At 47.5% G+C, this 15,068-nt stretch overlaps 1 protein-coding gene across 1 annotated transcript in view; it reads right to left on the reverse strand.

The window, feature by feature from the left end:
• LOC119397217 (locomotion-related protein Hikaru genki) overlaps positions 1 to 12,075 on the reverse strand; it is a 57,378-nt gene extending 45,303 nt beyond the window's left edge. Inside the window, exons 1-2 of the mRNA XM_037664656.2 lie at positions 11,817 to 12,075; positions 3,305 to 3,589 (exon numbers count right to left, since the gene is read on the reverse strand). Of these exons, the coding sequence (XP_037520584.1) occupies positions 3,305 to 3,589; positions 11,817 to 11,901 (370 nt within the window). The 5' untranslated portion in view covers positions 11,902 to 12,075. The remainder of the gene's footprint in view (positions 1 to 3,304; positions 3,590 to 11,816) is intronic.
• Positions 12,076 to 15,068: the final 2,993 nt, after the last annotated feature.

Here is a 15,068-nt window from a genome sequence, read left to right on the forward strand (position 1 = left end):
AAACCTTATTAGGTGCAGAAAGCTTTCGGAGTGTCGCGGGGCAGGATCAGTGCAATCGACTGGGAAGCAAAAGAAGATGGCTTTCGCCTTCCAGCCGTCTCAGGTGAGTGCATAAGGGACCCTGTGAGTATTGCCTATAATTTCTCAGGTGTTAAAAAATTTTCGCTTAGAGATAATGCTTTACTTCATCGAAGAGTTCTCGATTTGGCCCGTCTATCGGTTTTGTTTTGTCGCTGGCCAAGGTACGACAATGCTTCCAGAATCTTTATTGGGCAAATTTTTTTTTCCCCGTTCAAACAAAATTTGTTTATCGTTGCTTTATTCCTGGATATCAGTAAATCTTTTCATGTGGTTATTCACGACATTCTGTTAAGCAAATACAATCTTCTTGGGTTTACATGACATTCTCATAACATATTTAAGAGTTGTATTTCTAATAGGTTCAATTTCACATATTGTACCCTTTAGTACCTTCATCAACGACCTTCTCTCGACCGTTTATAAATGCTACATTTTTCAATACACAATGCACAAAGTAGCTATGTTATATTTCGGCGATTAATCTATAGCTCAATTTATCGGTTTGCTAAAATCATTCTTGCAAATAACGATTCAATAACAAAGCTTGTCTTTGAGAAACCCCTTGAAGATGGCGTTTCATAGATGAACGTAATTGCTGGTGTGCGCTTTGTTTTTTGCCCAAACATGTCGTTGGAAACACATTTAGCGCATCAAACTGCGGAGAGTTGCTTGGTTGCTTTATTACTGAACAGTTTAGTTCCGTTATGTGTCAACGAAAGTTGATGCGAAAAAAGAAAATGAAAAGTTAGATGCACATGGTGGTATTTTTGCGTACTAGAACTGGGACAAAACAAAGATGATGCAATTTTCTTGCTGATTGAGAGAGGCCCGACAATAACTGCATATCTTTGTGATTCTTATTGTTTATTTAATACTCTAACGACACATCTGGAGCTGTGTCGTTAGAGTGAAAGCTGATCAGCGATTGCCTTAAGCGCTTGAAGTCATCCCTATCATGTGGTCTAGATGGCATCCCCTCCTCCATTATGCCAGCATGTATGTTCCAGTGTTCACATCGACATTTATTGAGAGTTTAAATGCTTCCACTATCCCTCACGTGTCACAAACTGCTCAGGCTTTTCATGTACAGGGTCGACCACATCTAAGCTGAACACCTCATTAGTATTCAAACCGGTAAAACTAGAACCTTTCTTATACTTCACGAGTGCAATGCCCGTTATAGAACGTCTAATCATGGTGTCGACAAACACAGTAATGATTTTCCGAATTATGTATTAAACAACAGCTTCAATGAGGTGTTGGATACTAATGAGGTGTTCAGCTTAGATGTGGTCGACCCTGTACGTAAGTAGGACTGTAAAACTGATGTCTCGAACTGTCACCCGATTTCACATCTCCGTGCCACATGCAAGATTTTTAAACCGCAGATCGTAAACGGTCATTCGTTCATTTCGCGTCGTCGGCGCAACAAAGCGAACGATATATATACATATATTGGCACAGGGGAGGGTGAAAGAGGGAGAACGTGGAGCGCAGCGGAGAATGAATGAAAGTGGCAGCGAAAAGAGCGAGAGAAGGAAAGCGGGGGAGGAGAGTAGTGACAAAGGAAGCACAGCGCTGCCTGAGCGGAGGTCCATCTGCGGCGGCTAAAAGGTGGCGTCACCGAGCGGAACCTGCCGTTCGCGGCGCCGCAGAAGAAAGGCATCGCCGCCGCCCATACTTACACGCATATCTCTCGAATTCTTTGCCTTATCTACCGCAACGAGATAAATCATCTTGATGTGTTTCTTTTATACGACCCGAACAGATTTATGTTCAAACTAAAGGCGCTGCGATGCGGGGGTATCCGCTCCCTCGGCTCTGTTTGCAGCCTATCGAGGTAATTCCATTCTATAATATATACTTTTCCGCGAATTGCGCAAAACATTTTGTCTTTCTCAACTTGTGCATGCGTCCGCTCTCAGTAACCTATTCTGTCATCCAGCAGTACTAAAGCTACTACAATAGATTGACTCGATGTTAATTATTGTGAAGTACCTTATGTATAGGTACCTGATGTATAAGTACCTTATGTATAGTAAACCAGGATTTCAGGAACACTTTTTTTGATCAGATTTGAAGTGAGAACAAAAAGTTATCCGCGCTAAAATTTCAGAAAAAATCTCCACTAACGTAAACAAGCACATACTAGCTGTCCAGTAAGACTATAATAATCAAGGCAAAATGTACACGAGATCAATTATTTTTGAAGAAAACGGTGTCGTTTATGTAAAGCCCACCTTATTTACTTGCAAATTATAAACCAACCGAGACCAATTTACATTATCCTCTGCTATCACAATGCAATAAAATGATACGCGTCGTTTCCATTCGCCTTTTCGATGTCTTGTTGCGGTTTTGAAACCGACGCCAAAACGCGGAGAGCAATTTTCGCACCGGCGACGCTCCGAGCAAAGGCGCGGGCGTGAAGAGACAAGTCCAACCGAATGTGTCGTTTGCGCGGGCTGTAGTTCGCACGGAGCCCACTGTACCAAGAAAACCTATTAATCATCATCTCTCCTGCTTCGGACGCTCACACGTCGCTTGACGGCGGGCGGGTGGGGCCCCAGTATATATATGGCTGGAGCGAATCCGGCCAGGCATCGCGGACCGAGGGTCACGCAGCCCTGTCGACGAAACCCCTCAGATCCGATGAGAAGCGGATCGTCTCTCTCTCTGCTCTTGCTTCACGTTGCAAGCACGCAATGTTCTCGTTTAACTCCTTGGAGCGCACCGCTCACAAGTAACGATGCATTAAACTTCTGTTGCTTTTTTTTTGCGTCGCCTCGTGATCTGTTCCGAGCCCTTTACAATGATAGACTTGTTTTAAGCCCCATGCATTCGCTGCTGAGGTAACGTCGTAACAATGTGTACTGAGGTCAACACACTTGTCTATATCCTGGAACGGCACGCACCGCACTGCATTGACTACGTTTGTCGATTACACCTGGTTTGAAAGAGCCCAAATTATTGCATGCATGGCCGCTAAGGATGAATGCTCAAGAGTGGGCTATCTCAACCTACTTGATACCTGTATACGCGGCGCCGGAGCGTGCTGGAACGTGTCGGAGCGTGCCGTTCTAGCGCTGTATAGGCAAGTGCGCTGACCTCTGTACGACTCTGCCTCACTCTATTAATCGCACGTTACAAAAGTTATCCTTAAGAAAATTTCGCCGCCATTTTCTTTTTTTATTTTGGAGTAGTTTTTCACCTGACCACCTACCTCCGGCCTCGCTCTCGACGGCACACAAAGGTCCGAGCCAGACGCCATTGACGCACTTGATCTTGCAGGCGCGCTTCTTGGTCACGCCCCCGAAGAGGCCCATGAAGCGCACTTCGTACACGTTGCCGAACTGCTGCGCCGTGCTGCTGTCTGTCTGCAACAGCGATCCGTTGAACACAATCTCCGGCGGGGGGCAGCTTGTACGCGACGCCGCCACGGGCACTGATGATGACGTTGATGGTGGTGGCCCACTCGTGGTGGTCGCTGTCGCTGGAGTACCCACCGCTGCACGAGAAATCATAAGCTTCAGCTGCGAACACGTACAAAACCAGGAAGCAAGAAATTATCGCGGTACCTGAAGCGTGTAAAAGATGACTTTTGTGCACACGCTGCATTGCTGCTGGCTTTACAGCACGCAGGACTTTGCGTCGTAACGACACTATCCACACGCCCGATGTTGCAACTGGCACACCTGCACGGTGGTCTAGTGGTTATGGTGTTTGACAGCTGACCCACAGGTCACGAGATCGAATCCCGGCCGCGGCGACCGCATTTCCATGGAGGCAAAATGCTAGGGGCCTGTGTTCTGTGTGATGTCAGTGCACGTTAAAGAACAACAGATGGTCAAAATTTCCGGAGCCCTCCACTATACGGCGTCTCTCATAATCGTATCGTGGTTTTGGGACGTAAAACCCCAACATTTATTAAAACGCTGATGCAAAAAAATTACACCATCTCCCGCTAAAGGGACCATGAGGCGATGCGAAGCCGGAGCACTTGCGCGATCGCGTTCCGTTGGCGTTCGCTGGGCATGCTACCGGCCTCGCGTCGTGGAACGCGAAGAGGAACACTACGCGCGTCGTGTCTTCCCTCTGGCCTGGCCGTTAATTCTCACAGGACGTGCGGGGAACGCGGTCGACAGGTGCGCGAGAGACAGGCAGCGCAGGAGAGGAGAGAGGTGGAGAGGACGCGCATGCGCTGGCCCTCATCGCGGCGCTGCGCAGGAGAGTATTTCGGCGTGTCGAGCCCGCATTTCAGAGGAGCCAACCGAGGCAAGCGCTGGACTGAACGCGCGCAGCGCTCTACCACTTGAAAGAGAGGAGACTAGAGGAGGAGAGTAGCGTATGCGCCGTGAGAGCAGAAGCGAAAACGCAGGAGAAGCGTAAGCAGGTGTTGATAGAGAAGTGGAGAGAGTAACGCGCAGCTGTTGGAGAGAGGGAAGGAGGAGAGTTGCGCATGCGTAGTGTGAGTGCGGACTACTACGCCGCGTGCGGATTACCACGCCGCGTGACATACCCCCGAGCAAGAGATACTTCGCATCTAAAACCAGTCAAGAAGACGCCGGACAAGGGATAGAAGTGACACACACAACAAAGTGGCACACACAACGACAAGTCGTTGTGTGTGTCACTTCGTTGTTTGTGCCACTTCTATCCCTTGTCCGGCGTCTTTACTGGTTTTGGCCTCAGCGTCATGTACCAACTGACCCAGACTTCGACCTTATCTATTATAACGTTGCAACTGGTGTTATCTCAAAGATGTGCTTGCTCACTCCTGTTTGCGCTGTTCATCCCGCAATGGTTGTGAAAGCCAGTGTGCGCGCCCCTTGATGAGTATGTGTTCGGGCCTGTCTTCGTGGGCACGACACTATGATACATCTAGTTTTTAAAAATGATATGTTTACTTGAATATGTGGAGCCGATATAACCACGACTTCAACAAAACAGACTGTTGGCCCGCTTGGCACTGCCTACCTTCACTTAAGCGCAAAAACGACGCACAACGATAGAAGACACCACAGCACTACAGCGCTGTTTCCTGGTGTCTTCTGCCGTCCCGCATCATTTCCTTGTTCTAAACTTCAAGAAAAACAACCAGCGTTTGTGTAGCTTTATATGCATCGATATCGTTAACAGTGCTTCGCCTTTCGGACGAAACCGACTTCTTTTGTTACTTTTCAATGACGATTCATTCTACAATACTGATCCACTCGATCTCCCAAGGCTTATGTTCACACACTGGAAAGTGTGGAACGTTTTACAAAATGTGAATGAAACAATCTGCCTGTAAAGAAACTTGCAAATAATTAGAAGTATGCGTACTTTGCAGTCGCTGCGCATAGTAAGAGTAAATCGCTACTATGAAAAGCTCGTCGCACTGAATTGTATATAGAGCCAAAGACAAGCGATACAAACGCCCAAGGCATACTGCCACCGACGTCAGCAACCCCCCCCCCCTTTTTTTTTAACTGAAACTGACGAGACTATGCGGAAGGTATAGGACACTTAAACAACTCGCATAACCACGGGGTGCTCGTTAAGACAGCGCACTAAATGCGCTTCTTGACCGAAGGAAAGGCAGCATTCTTTTTATACTGGTGCACGTATCCCTTCGTGCAGCGCATTTTTCTTGCCACCGCCTACATCAAAAACAACACTCGACACCGTCATTTTCTTCCAGTTTTCCGTTCTATACTGCTGTCGCGCATATAGAACGAAATGCCCGCTCTTCATTCTGCGGGGCGAACGCGCTTTACCTCAAGTCGCAGTGGCTGTATCATATTGCCGTCATGGTTTTTACTGCCGAGTCAGAGCCGGAGAAAGCGTGCAGCAGCCGGCATGACCCGCGGAGGCAGCAGGCGGCACTGTATACTTCCGAGGGAAAGCGCAGGCGGCGGCGCAAGCCGTTTTATAACCTGAGCACTTTTCTCGGGCATGTGGATAAGAGGCTTGCGAGTGAACAACACGCGCTGAGGTGTTTGCTATGTGGCGGCTTTGGGGCACGGAGTGCCGTTCACAAAACGCGTTCTCTAGCTCCGGCTCGCTTTCTCTTTTTGTTCGTTTCCTCGAGTAGTGCGAAACGCGGCAGCGGCGCGGGGGAAGAAACGAGATGGGAAGGTTCTCGAGGAGACCGAAAGGGAGAATGGGCGTCGTCATGCATCGCGGAACATCGGCGACAACAGAGCAACGCTACGTTTTAGCGAGCGCCACGGAAGCACGAGAGAAGGGGGGGGGGGGGCGAAGCAACTCTGACATTTCATTTCTCACCAGCCTCGGCACGGAAATTTTCGAGGAAAAGCCGATTCCGAATGCGCTCGGTGTCGGGTAACGGTCGTTTTTGAACTCTTGCACTTTGTCTTGAGCCTCGGCGAGAGAGCGCCGGCGGCCTAAAAAGAAAGTTGCCCGCGCGCTCCCTGCCTCACCTCGCCCTTTTCATTTGTCCTTATTTCGTCTCGATTTCGTGCGTAGTTGTTTGCGACGACCGACGTGCGCCACTGTGCGCGGTGTAAAAGCGAGCCTACCGCGGGCCCACCGATAAGCTTAAGTGCAGTCGGCCACACACCTAACACGAACACGTTTCAAGCACCCTTTTGTTATGCCACCTGCTGCGGAAGATGTGTTGCGAGCAGAAAGCGCTATACCGCGACGTGCGCGTGTTGACTTAGGTCTTGCCTGTATATATATATATATATATATATATATATATATATATATATATATATATATATATATATATATATATATATAACCCGCACTTCTGTCTGCATCTACGCTCGCCGACAGAGTGCTGTCTGCGTGTGAACACTTACACTCAATGAATTTTATACGCTATACCCCATTGGTACAGCAGCCGCATTTCGATGGGCGCGAAATGCAAGACCACCCGTATAAATTAGGGGTGTGCTAATATTCGAAATTTCGAATATTTTTCGAATAGTGTTTGCTATCGGAAGCCAAAGCTTTTTAGCATCCAAAATTTCAGATGTTCTCATATATCGACGTCTACGAGGCAGATTTGAACTCCGGACTTGAAGGAAGCACACCCTTGTCCGTCACATCAATCGGGCTTTCACAGAAGTTGGAAGAGGAGGAGAGGCTGAGGAAATGGCATCTTTGCCTATCACGTGTAAAGTGTTGTCGGCAACACTTTGGTTGCACCAAATCATGTACATAAATACAATTCGGCCTCTACATTGCCTCATTCTTGATAAGACAACTATGAAACACCACCTCGCCAGCGCTTCATCAACCTAGCGAAAAGAAACATTTTCATGTTGCTGTCTCATAAGAATATGCTTAGGAACCCTCTCTAACTTTTTTCTTCTGCAATTTCGCTTCGAAGTATTCGAAAAGTATTCTAGAAATATTCGGGAAATATTCGAAAAATATTCGATTCGATTCGCACTCACACTTCAATATTCGAATTCGCTTCGCACCCAAAATTTTGCTATTCGCACAGCTCTAGTATGAAGGGATTCAAGTGCTAGTTAAAGAACCCCGGGTGGGCAAGATTAATCTGGAGCCCCCAGACACAACGTGCCGCCCAATCGTATCGTGGTAGTGGCGTAGTGGAGTACTGCGGAATAATTTTTGGACCCCTGGAAAGGGTTGCCAGCTCACGAAGACTAAAACTAGCCAAAAAGTAGCGAACTTGGGCCAAAGGCAGTAAAAAGAGCGAAAAGTAGCCACGTGGGTGTGAAAACGATGGCGACGTTTTTATTTATATCACTGAATGCAAAAGCCCTTTCGCAAAAATCGGAATACACACTACACGAATCCTTCAAAATCAGGATTGCTGAGATTCAATCATAAATTGCTGACTTTAGCAATGATTTGGCGCCGGATAACGATTTTCTTGCGTTGTTGCAGAAATAGGTAGCCTTAGAATAGGGTACGCGGAGCTTTGCGTTAGCGTTTCGTGCCACTGCACATACGTCATACAATAACAACTTGGGTACGCACGTCATATCTCTAACATGGCGTATACACACCGAAGCAACGCAAACGGTACAAACACTACTGTAAAACTCTCTAGTGCCACCTCTCTTCACGCCCCCTTGCGTGACTTTCCTTAAAAGGATTAAAAGTAACCGCCTCGTGGCGAAAATAAAAATGAGTAGGACATCAGAATGGAGGACGTTTGGGCGTGTTAGTAGTACATCCTACTTCAGAAACCATAGCGCACTAACGAACACGGGACAAGAAGCAGACAAAGTAGGCAAGAAGGACAAAAAGCGCTTGTCCTGTCGGCTTCTTTTCCAGCGTTCGTTAGTGCGCTATCGTTTCTGGAGTAGGATATGACTGTGCTCAAAATTACAGTTGCTGCCGGGATAATGGAACGGCAGCATATTCTGTAGTCCTTTTCGCAATCACTTTTTGCGTGATAACGAAGTCGGAGCAGTTAATGTTCTTGAGTCGCAGTTCGTGCCAAATACTAAGAAATGACTCAAGCGGTTCGTCTTACACTCGATTTCTGATTTGATGAGGGCAGAGCGCCCAGGATGCGGAGCGCTTTCGATTGTCCTCTTCACTTCGAATTACGATTTAAAGTCTCGTTCAGCAATAGGTGGTCTGCAAAAAGAGGCTCCATGCAACAGTTTTCCCTGAGGCCCACCCTTTTCTTTGTGCAATGCACGTGCATATAATTCCATTTTGGGAGCTGGAAACGCCCCTTAGCCGCAACGCTTTCGCACCGCATAGTCGTATACACCAGTGGCTGCGGCGTCACCAAATATTGATAATTTGGTTCAAATCGAGGTAACAAGAAAGTAGCCAAAAAGTGGCCAAGTCGCCAAGATTTTTTTTTCTGCCGCCGCCGGCATAAAAAAGTAGCCAAATTGGCGCAAAGTAGCCAAACCTGGCAACCCCTGCCTCTGGATTTCTGCAACGTGCACCTAAATCTAGGCACACGGATGCTCTTGCATTTCGCCCGCATCGAAATGCGGCTGCCGTGGCCGGGTATCAAACTCTCGTCCTCGAGCTTCGCCGTGCGCCACCTCCCCCGCTAAGCTACCACGACCAGTTTCGGCTTGGGTGTACAGTGCTTTCCTCAAACGTAATCTCGCTACTTGACGAAGTGCTTTGAACCTTCTGCGCTGATGAAACTGCGACACCGTCAAGACAGCAACTTGTTGTCAAGGGTGACGCCCAGAAGCCGAACACTATAGTGACAGGATACACCGAAAGCTCTTTAATGTTCAGTTTCAAATGCTTAGATCACCGTCTCATTCTTGGGAAGGGTGTGAACGCATGCAAGTTTTCCTGCGCGCGGGGTAAGCTCGCAAAAGTCGCTGAGCAAAGAATGATATGGCAGTTCTCTCGGCTTTCCTCACAGATGTGTCCTATCTCCAGTTCTTCAACGGTGCCATGGCAAGGCTTCCTGGGTCATAAAAGTACGCTCGGACCCGAGTAGCCTGCGCTTGAGAAAGCTGTGCTTGGATATCGGGAACGATCAGAAAACGTTTGGCACGGATTGCCCCGAACGGTCAAGAAAACCTATCGACGAATATGCGACGCCTATAATATTGCTTCGCGTCCCCAGGAAACACTTTAGCGAGACCTTCATCAACAATAAGAGTATGTGAACGCAGATCGGTGCGCAGAACACCTACTTGATTCATAACATTTTTAACACGAAAGTGTTTTATGCCGGGGTCCACCAAGACTTTCATAACGTATTTCCGTCACGGAAATACGTCAGCAAAAATGAGCGCCATCAGATAGCAAAGAAAAAACTATAAAAAAAAGTTCCGTTGCAGGAGTCCAACCCATGACCTCTTGACCCGCGACGATGGCTGGCGGGCGTTTAGCCCATTGAGCTACCGCCAAACCCTTAACGGAGACTGCATGAACGCACCTTTTATCTTTCACGCTTTCCTCTCACAGTGCTCTTGGATGGATGGATGGATGGATGGATGGATGGATGGATGGATGGATGGATGGATGGATGGATGGATGGATGGATGGATGGATGGATGGATGGATCGATGCTATGAGCGTCCCCTTCATAACGGGGCGGTGACATGTGTGCCACCAGGCTCGAAAAAAAAAACAACAAAAAACGAGCCTTTGCTACGACTGTTCCCTTTGGCGCGTTTCCAATAGAAGTGTAATTTCGTCAACGCTTTAACACACCGCGAGGTGGTGGCTTTAGCCCAAGCTTCGCTCATAACATCCATCCATATCGAAAAATAGCTCTCCGACGCTCGCCTGGCTGTCGTACTGCGTTCCCCGCTCGCCCTGTGAAAATTAACGGCCAGGCTAGAGGGAAGACACAACGCGCGCAGCGTTTCTCTTCGCGTTTCACGACGCTTTGAAAGAGCATATATCGAGTATCAGTGTTTATTATGTTCTTGTTGATGTCATCTTTGCGCGGGTTTACCAAGCGGTGTACACGTGTATACTAAGAACTTCAGCTACAGCAAGGGTTAAATCATGATCATGGGCGTTAGTCGTCGGTACGGAGATGTGCCACTAGGCGTCAACGTGGGTGTGTCCACATCAAGCGGTGCTATATCTGCCAAACAATAATATACATTGTACAAGCTCTCATATACCAATGCACTATAAGCAATCAACTACTTCTGCGACGACAAGTTTCACTTTGGCGTTATGCCGATTCCTATGACAGAGGGATCATCCATCTTTTTTTTTTTTGTATCGCTCAGCCCTGTATGTCGCCTATTTGGCAATGTTAAGGAAAAGTGTATGTGAGATAGAGTCTGTGTTCTTGTGGCAATAAATAGCGTGAAGTAAAGTAAAACAAGTGAGTAGAAATACACATCCGACTTCATTCTAATGTGATCATACGCATTTAAAGATAAGAAAAAGCGATCTAATTCACAGAGCTGCTCGCTGGCAAACATTGTCACTGAGCGGCAACCTTAGATCATCATAGCTCAACGAAAGATTCGTGGTGCAAACTGAGAATCAAGGGAATAAACAAGAAGAAGACATGATTGGACTCCAGTCCTACATGTTCACTGTCGCTTTATGGCGGCTATCTTGAGAATCACTCAATGCTTCTTACAATATGAATGGGAGCCACGGGATTGTCTTCTTGCTTTGCGAAAACGCAAAGCAAGAAGCTTCTTTCCCAACAACTAGGAAGATAAATTTCTCGGGATGGAGAGAAAGAATGAGAAGTACAACTTGCACTCGAGGCAGATTGTGTGTTACTTCTTAGTCATTCATTCACATGCTGATAACATACCTACAGCCTTTTCTCCACGCTGTCGTCTGCTTGCGAGGAAGCCAGACGCGAAAACGCCCCAAGCGACGTTGTAAGTGTGTAGGGAGAGGAGTCTCCCATAAGTCGAAACAAATTCGAACTTGACAGAGACTCGAGCAAAAGCCCAATTTCGTGTTTACCACGTTCCACCAGCCGCAAAAAGCTCGGCATCCGTTGGCAGCCTTCTCCAAATGACGACGCTAGCGCGACAAGCGTTTGATGTGCGTGAGCTTCGCCGGCTGCATCGACCAAAATCTCGGAGCTGGCGTGCCCCACTTAAGTGGGTGTACAGGAATATATGTGGTATTACGCCGCTCTACGTACAACGATCCGCTAATCCAACGCGCGAAAGCGAGAAATATCACGGGGGAAAAAAAGTAGAGAGCGAGATTGAAGCCGTCCACTATAAGGTCTGATTTTCCCCGCGCGAGAGCGCGGCCAGAGTGGCCCAGTTTTGAGGTAATAAAGCGGCCACGCAGGAGCGAGGGGGTTGCCTTCTTACCCTTGGGTGTCACTTGCGCCGGGTGGAAACACGCCGCGCCAAAGAGCACCAAGAACCTCACGGAGGCGTGCAACGCATGAACCATTTTCGGGCCGGCCCTTGGTTGTTTACCGCGGCCGCTTCTGCATTCCGCCGGCGCGGACGTCGCGCTGCCCGAATCGATTGCAGCATCCCCAGATCGACCGAGCGCTGTGGAGCGCGGCCATAGTTGCTCGCTCGCGCTCCGTGCTGCCGCCGGGCTCGGCCGTGCACTCTTCCCTGGGCACGGATCGAGGCTCGAACCTCGGCGTCGAACGTGCGCCGCAGCTAATGCCAGCACGCCCCCGCTTCTTCTGCGTGCGCAGCACGTTCACGTGCGTATATATGACCAGCCTGTCGCAACTGTTCACGTTTCAGGATTAATCAGACTCGATGCGTGCGACACTTGTTGCAGTAAGTATATATAAACGCGAAAGGGAAAGTGCGAGCGTGGCTCGTTCGAGAAGGGTACGTACACCATTAACTTCCGTCATCAGTTATTTAGCTTATCGCTTGATTAGATCGCGCCCGTTGATACGCTGTGGGGCACCGGGCTTCCGAGTGGCCTGAATTCGACGCCTGGCGTTGGTAAAAGTTGAACGTAGGATTTCTTGCTGTCATGTTTTTGTTTTCATTTTTAATTTCACCTTGCATAAGCGCTTTTTCAGCGAAGCTGTTACATGGCTAGGAGGTGGCCGATCGCGTCCGCGGACAAAACGACGCATAGAACGATATCACGTTCGCAGAAAAATGACGTGCAGAACAATTTTCAGTGCCCCTCGCCCCTACGCCACTGCCGATGCCTCATTCACAAGTGCGGCGATACTCGGTGGCTCTTTCCACCAATCGCTGTGCCCCTTTGTCTCGCGACGTGGAGATCACGCTAGCCCCGTTATCAGCAGTTGTCATTTGTAATCGCTATGAAGGGAGGGCGCGGTTCGTTCACCCGGAGGAAGAAGAGAGGTGACTGAAGGAGCTCTATGGCCGTTCACACAGAAGCGCGAATGGGCGCGAAAACGACGTGAAGCCGCAGCCGCTGGCTTCGCTAGCTCTCATCTTCGCAGTAGTGGAAGGGCTCTGAACTTTTTTTTAATTCTCTTACAAGCTACTAACAACACTGTTTACTTTTTTAACAGCGATACACACTTCGTTGTCATAGATGAGAATCGACATCGGCGCGTGTTTGTATTATCCGTATATCAGGGCCGCTTATGCGGCCGAAACGTCAGTGGGTGAGCTCCAATGCTAACTGTAGATGGCTAAGCGGATAGCGGCCAGCTTGAGTCCTTGAATCCGATTCTAATTCTGACGAAGCCGGCAACATAGACAGCTTCGCGAGGACAGCATCAAAGAAAAAAAAGACGATGCAGGCTACTTTACTATACAAACAAGATTGCGGCTGAGGAAAAGGCACAGGAATACGTACTCATGGTTTCTCATAAGCCTAGTGTAACCTACGTTGAAGCTTTTACTTCACGCCTGCAGCAAGAACACCGTTACCATTTTGGTGCCTGTATCCCCTCTAAACCCTCCTAACCATTCCTGGAATCGAAACGAAAACCCAGTTCTCATATTTAGCCCTTGCAACAAGCCACACTACTGTTCTTGGATGAGATAGACAGTGGACCTCTTCACGTTTACAAGGACTACCAACAGGTGCGTTTATTTTTGCTCAAGGGCGTAGCCAGAGGGGATGGGGAGGTGTGGGGGGGGGGGGGGTTGAATTGAATTGAATAGGATTAAATTTGTTGACATTGACATAAAACAATTTACAAAAATGCAATGGTTCTGTTTTCTCTGCAAGCTCAACAGGAGAAGTGGTTATACAGTAAAACCCGACTATTTCAAACTCAGATAAATCGGATTATCCGCTGGCGATAATCAACCCGTTCGAATGTGGAAAAAAGAAATATAAAAACTTAAAAAAAAATATTCGCGCATACTGGCCGTGAAGCCGCGTTCTTTGCAATAGTGTGAAACGGTACCGTGAAGCAAACTTGCGCACCGAGATTCGCATTGATAATACGGTAAATTATTTAAATCTTTATATCGAATTATACGATATAGCGAACTTAATTCCCGTATTTTTGCGAATTAGATGAACGTGGGTTTCACTGTACCCACGAAGTCCTTCACCATAAAATCTGAGACATAACAATTTCGCATCATCCACGGCTGCAGAACTCGCCGCCCTCCGTGCTGCACGTAGTCGAAGAACCGTGAGATGCATGGTAAATCTTCTCTGACTCCAAGACAGCTTTTCAATGTCTTACGTTGCCATTTTGTCATGGACCTAATGAAGAATTAGTTGCTAACATAAGACTTCTTCATCGCCACGCAATCGAGAAAAAACGCTACATAGTGTATTAGTGGATACCGCGCCACTGCGGTATCTGTGGTAACGACCGTACAGATGAGGCCTCACAATCTGTCCATGATGGTGTCCACTCTACAGCTATACCGTTATCCGAACCACCGCAGCTAGAAGGCGTCATTCATAGTGAACTCATACTTGCGCTGTTGAACTCGACGGAATTCACCAACGCTTGTCTCCCCAGTGTGGATGCTGATGATGATGATGATGATGATGATGATCCTCTACGCATGGCTCATACCCACTCTGGGGGATTGGCCAAGAATTGTAGATATCAAGATTTAAAACTACTAAGTTAACACAAAAGACAAGCACACATAAAAAAGAACTAGTGCAATAATTATTTCTACATTCAGCCCAGACTTCTCATCCTAACTAGAAATTAGAATAATGAAATTACTGTGGTACCGAACGTCTTCTTTTTTATTGATTTTTTTTCTTATTGATTCATTGCTATTATCGGAACAGGTTTGCATTTAAGAACTTAAAAACACATTCGTTTTGTTTCCTGAAGGAAAGCAATTACGGCATCAAAAACATTCCTGTGGCTGACGCCCAAATCCGAAGCACCGAAGGTGAGAATAGCGTCTATTGTTAAAATTATCCCCAGCTTAGCACAATGAGTTTCAAGAAGTCTTTTTCTTTGCAATATATAGCGGCGACAAGATAAAAAATAATGCTCTATCGATTCGATTTCTGAACAAAAGTGACAGAGGGGAGATATCACCAGACCAGCCCTGTGTGCATATAGATTCAACGGGGGCACTCGGCATCGTAATCTAGTTAATAATACTTCTAATTGTCTAGTTTGACACCACTGAATTTTCCATGGAAATTTTAGATGTCTAAATTCTGTCCAT

The sequence above is a fragment of the Rhipicephalus sanguineus genome, chromosome 1, assembly GCF_013339695.2.
Source record: "Rhipicephalus sanguineus isolate Rsan-2018 chromosome 1, BIME_Rsan_1.4, whole genome shotgun sequence".
Taxonomy (NCBI): Eukaryota; Metazoa; Arthropoda; class Arachnida; order Ixodida; family Ixodidae; genus Rhipicephalus; species Rhipicephalus sanguineus.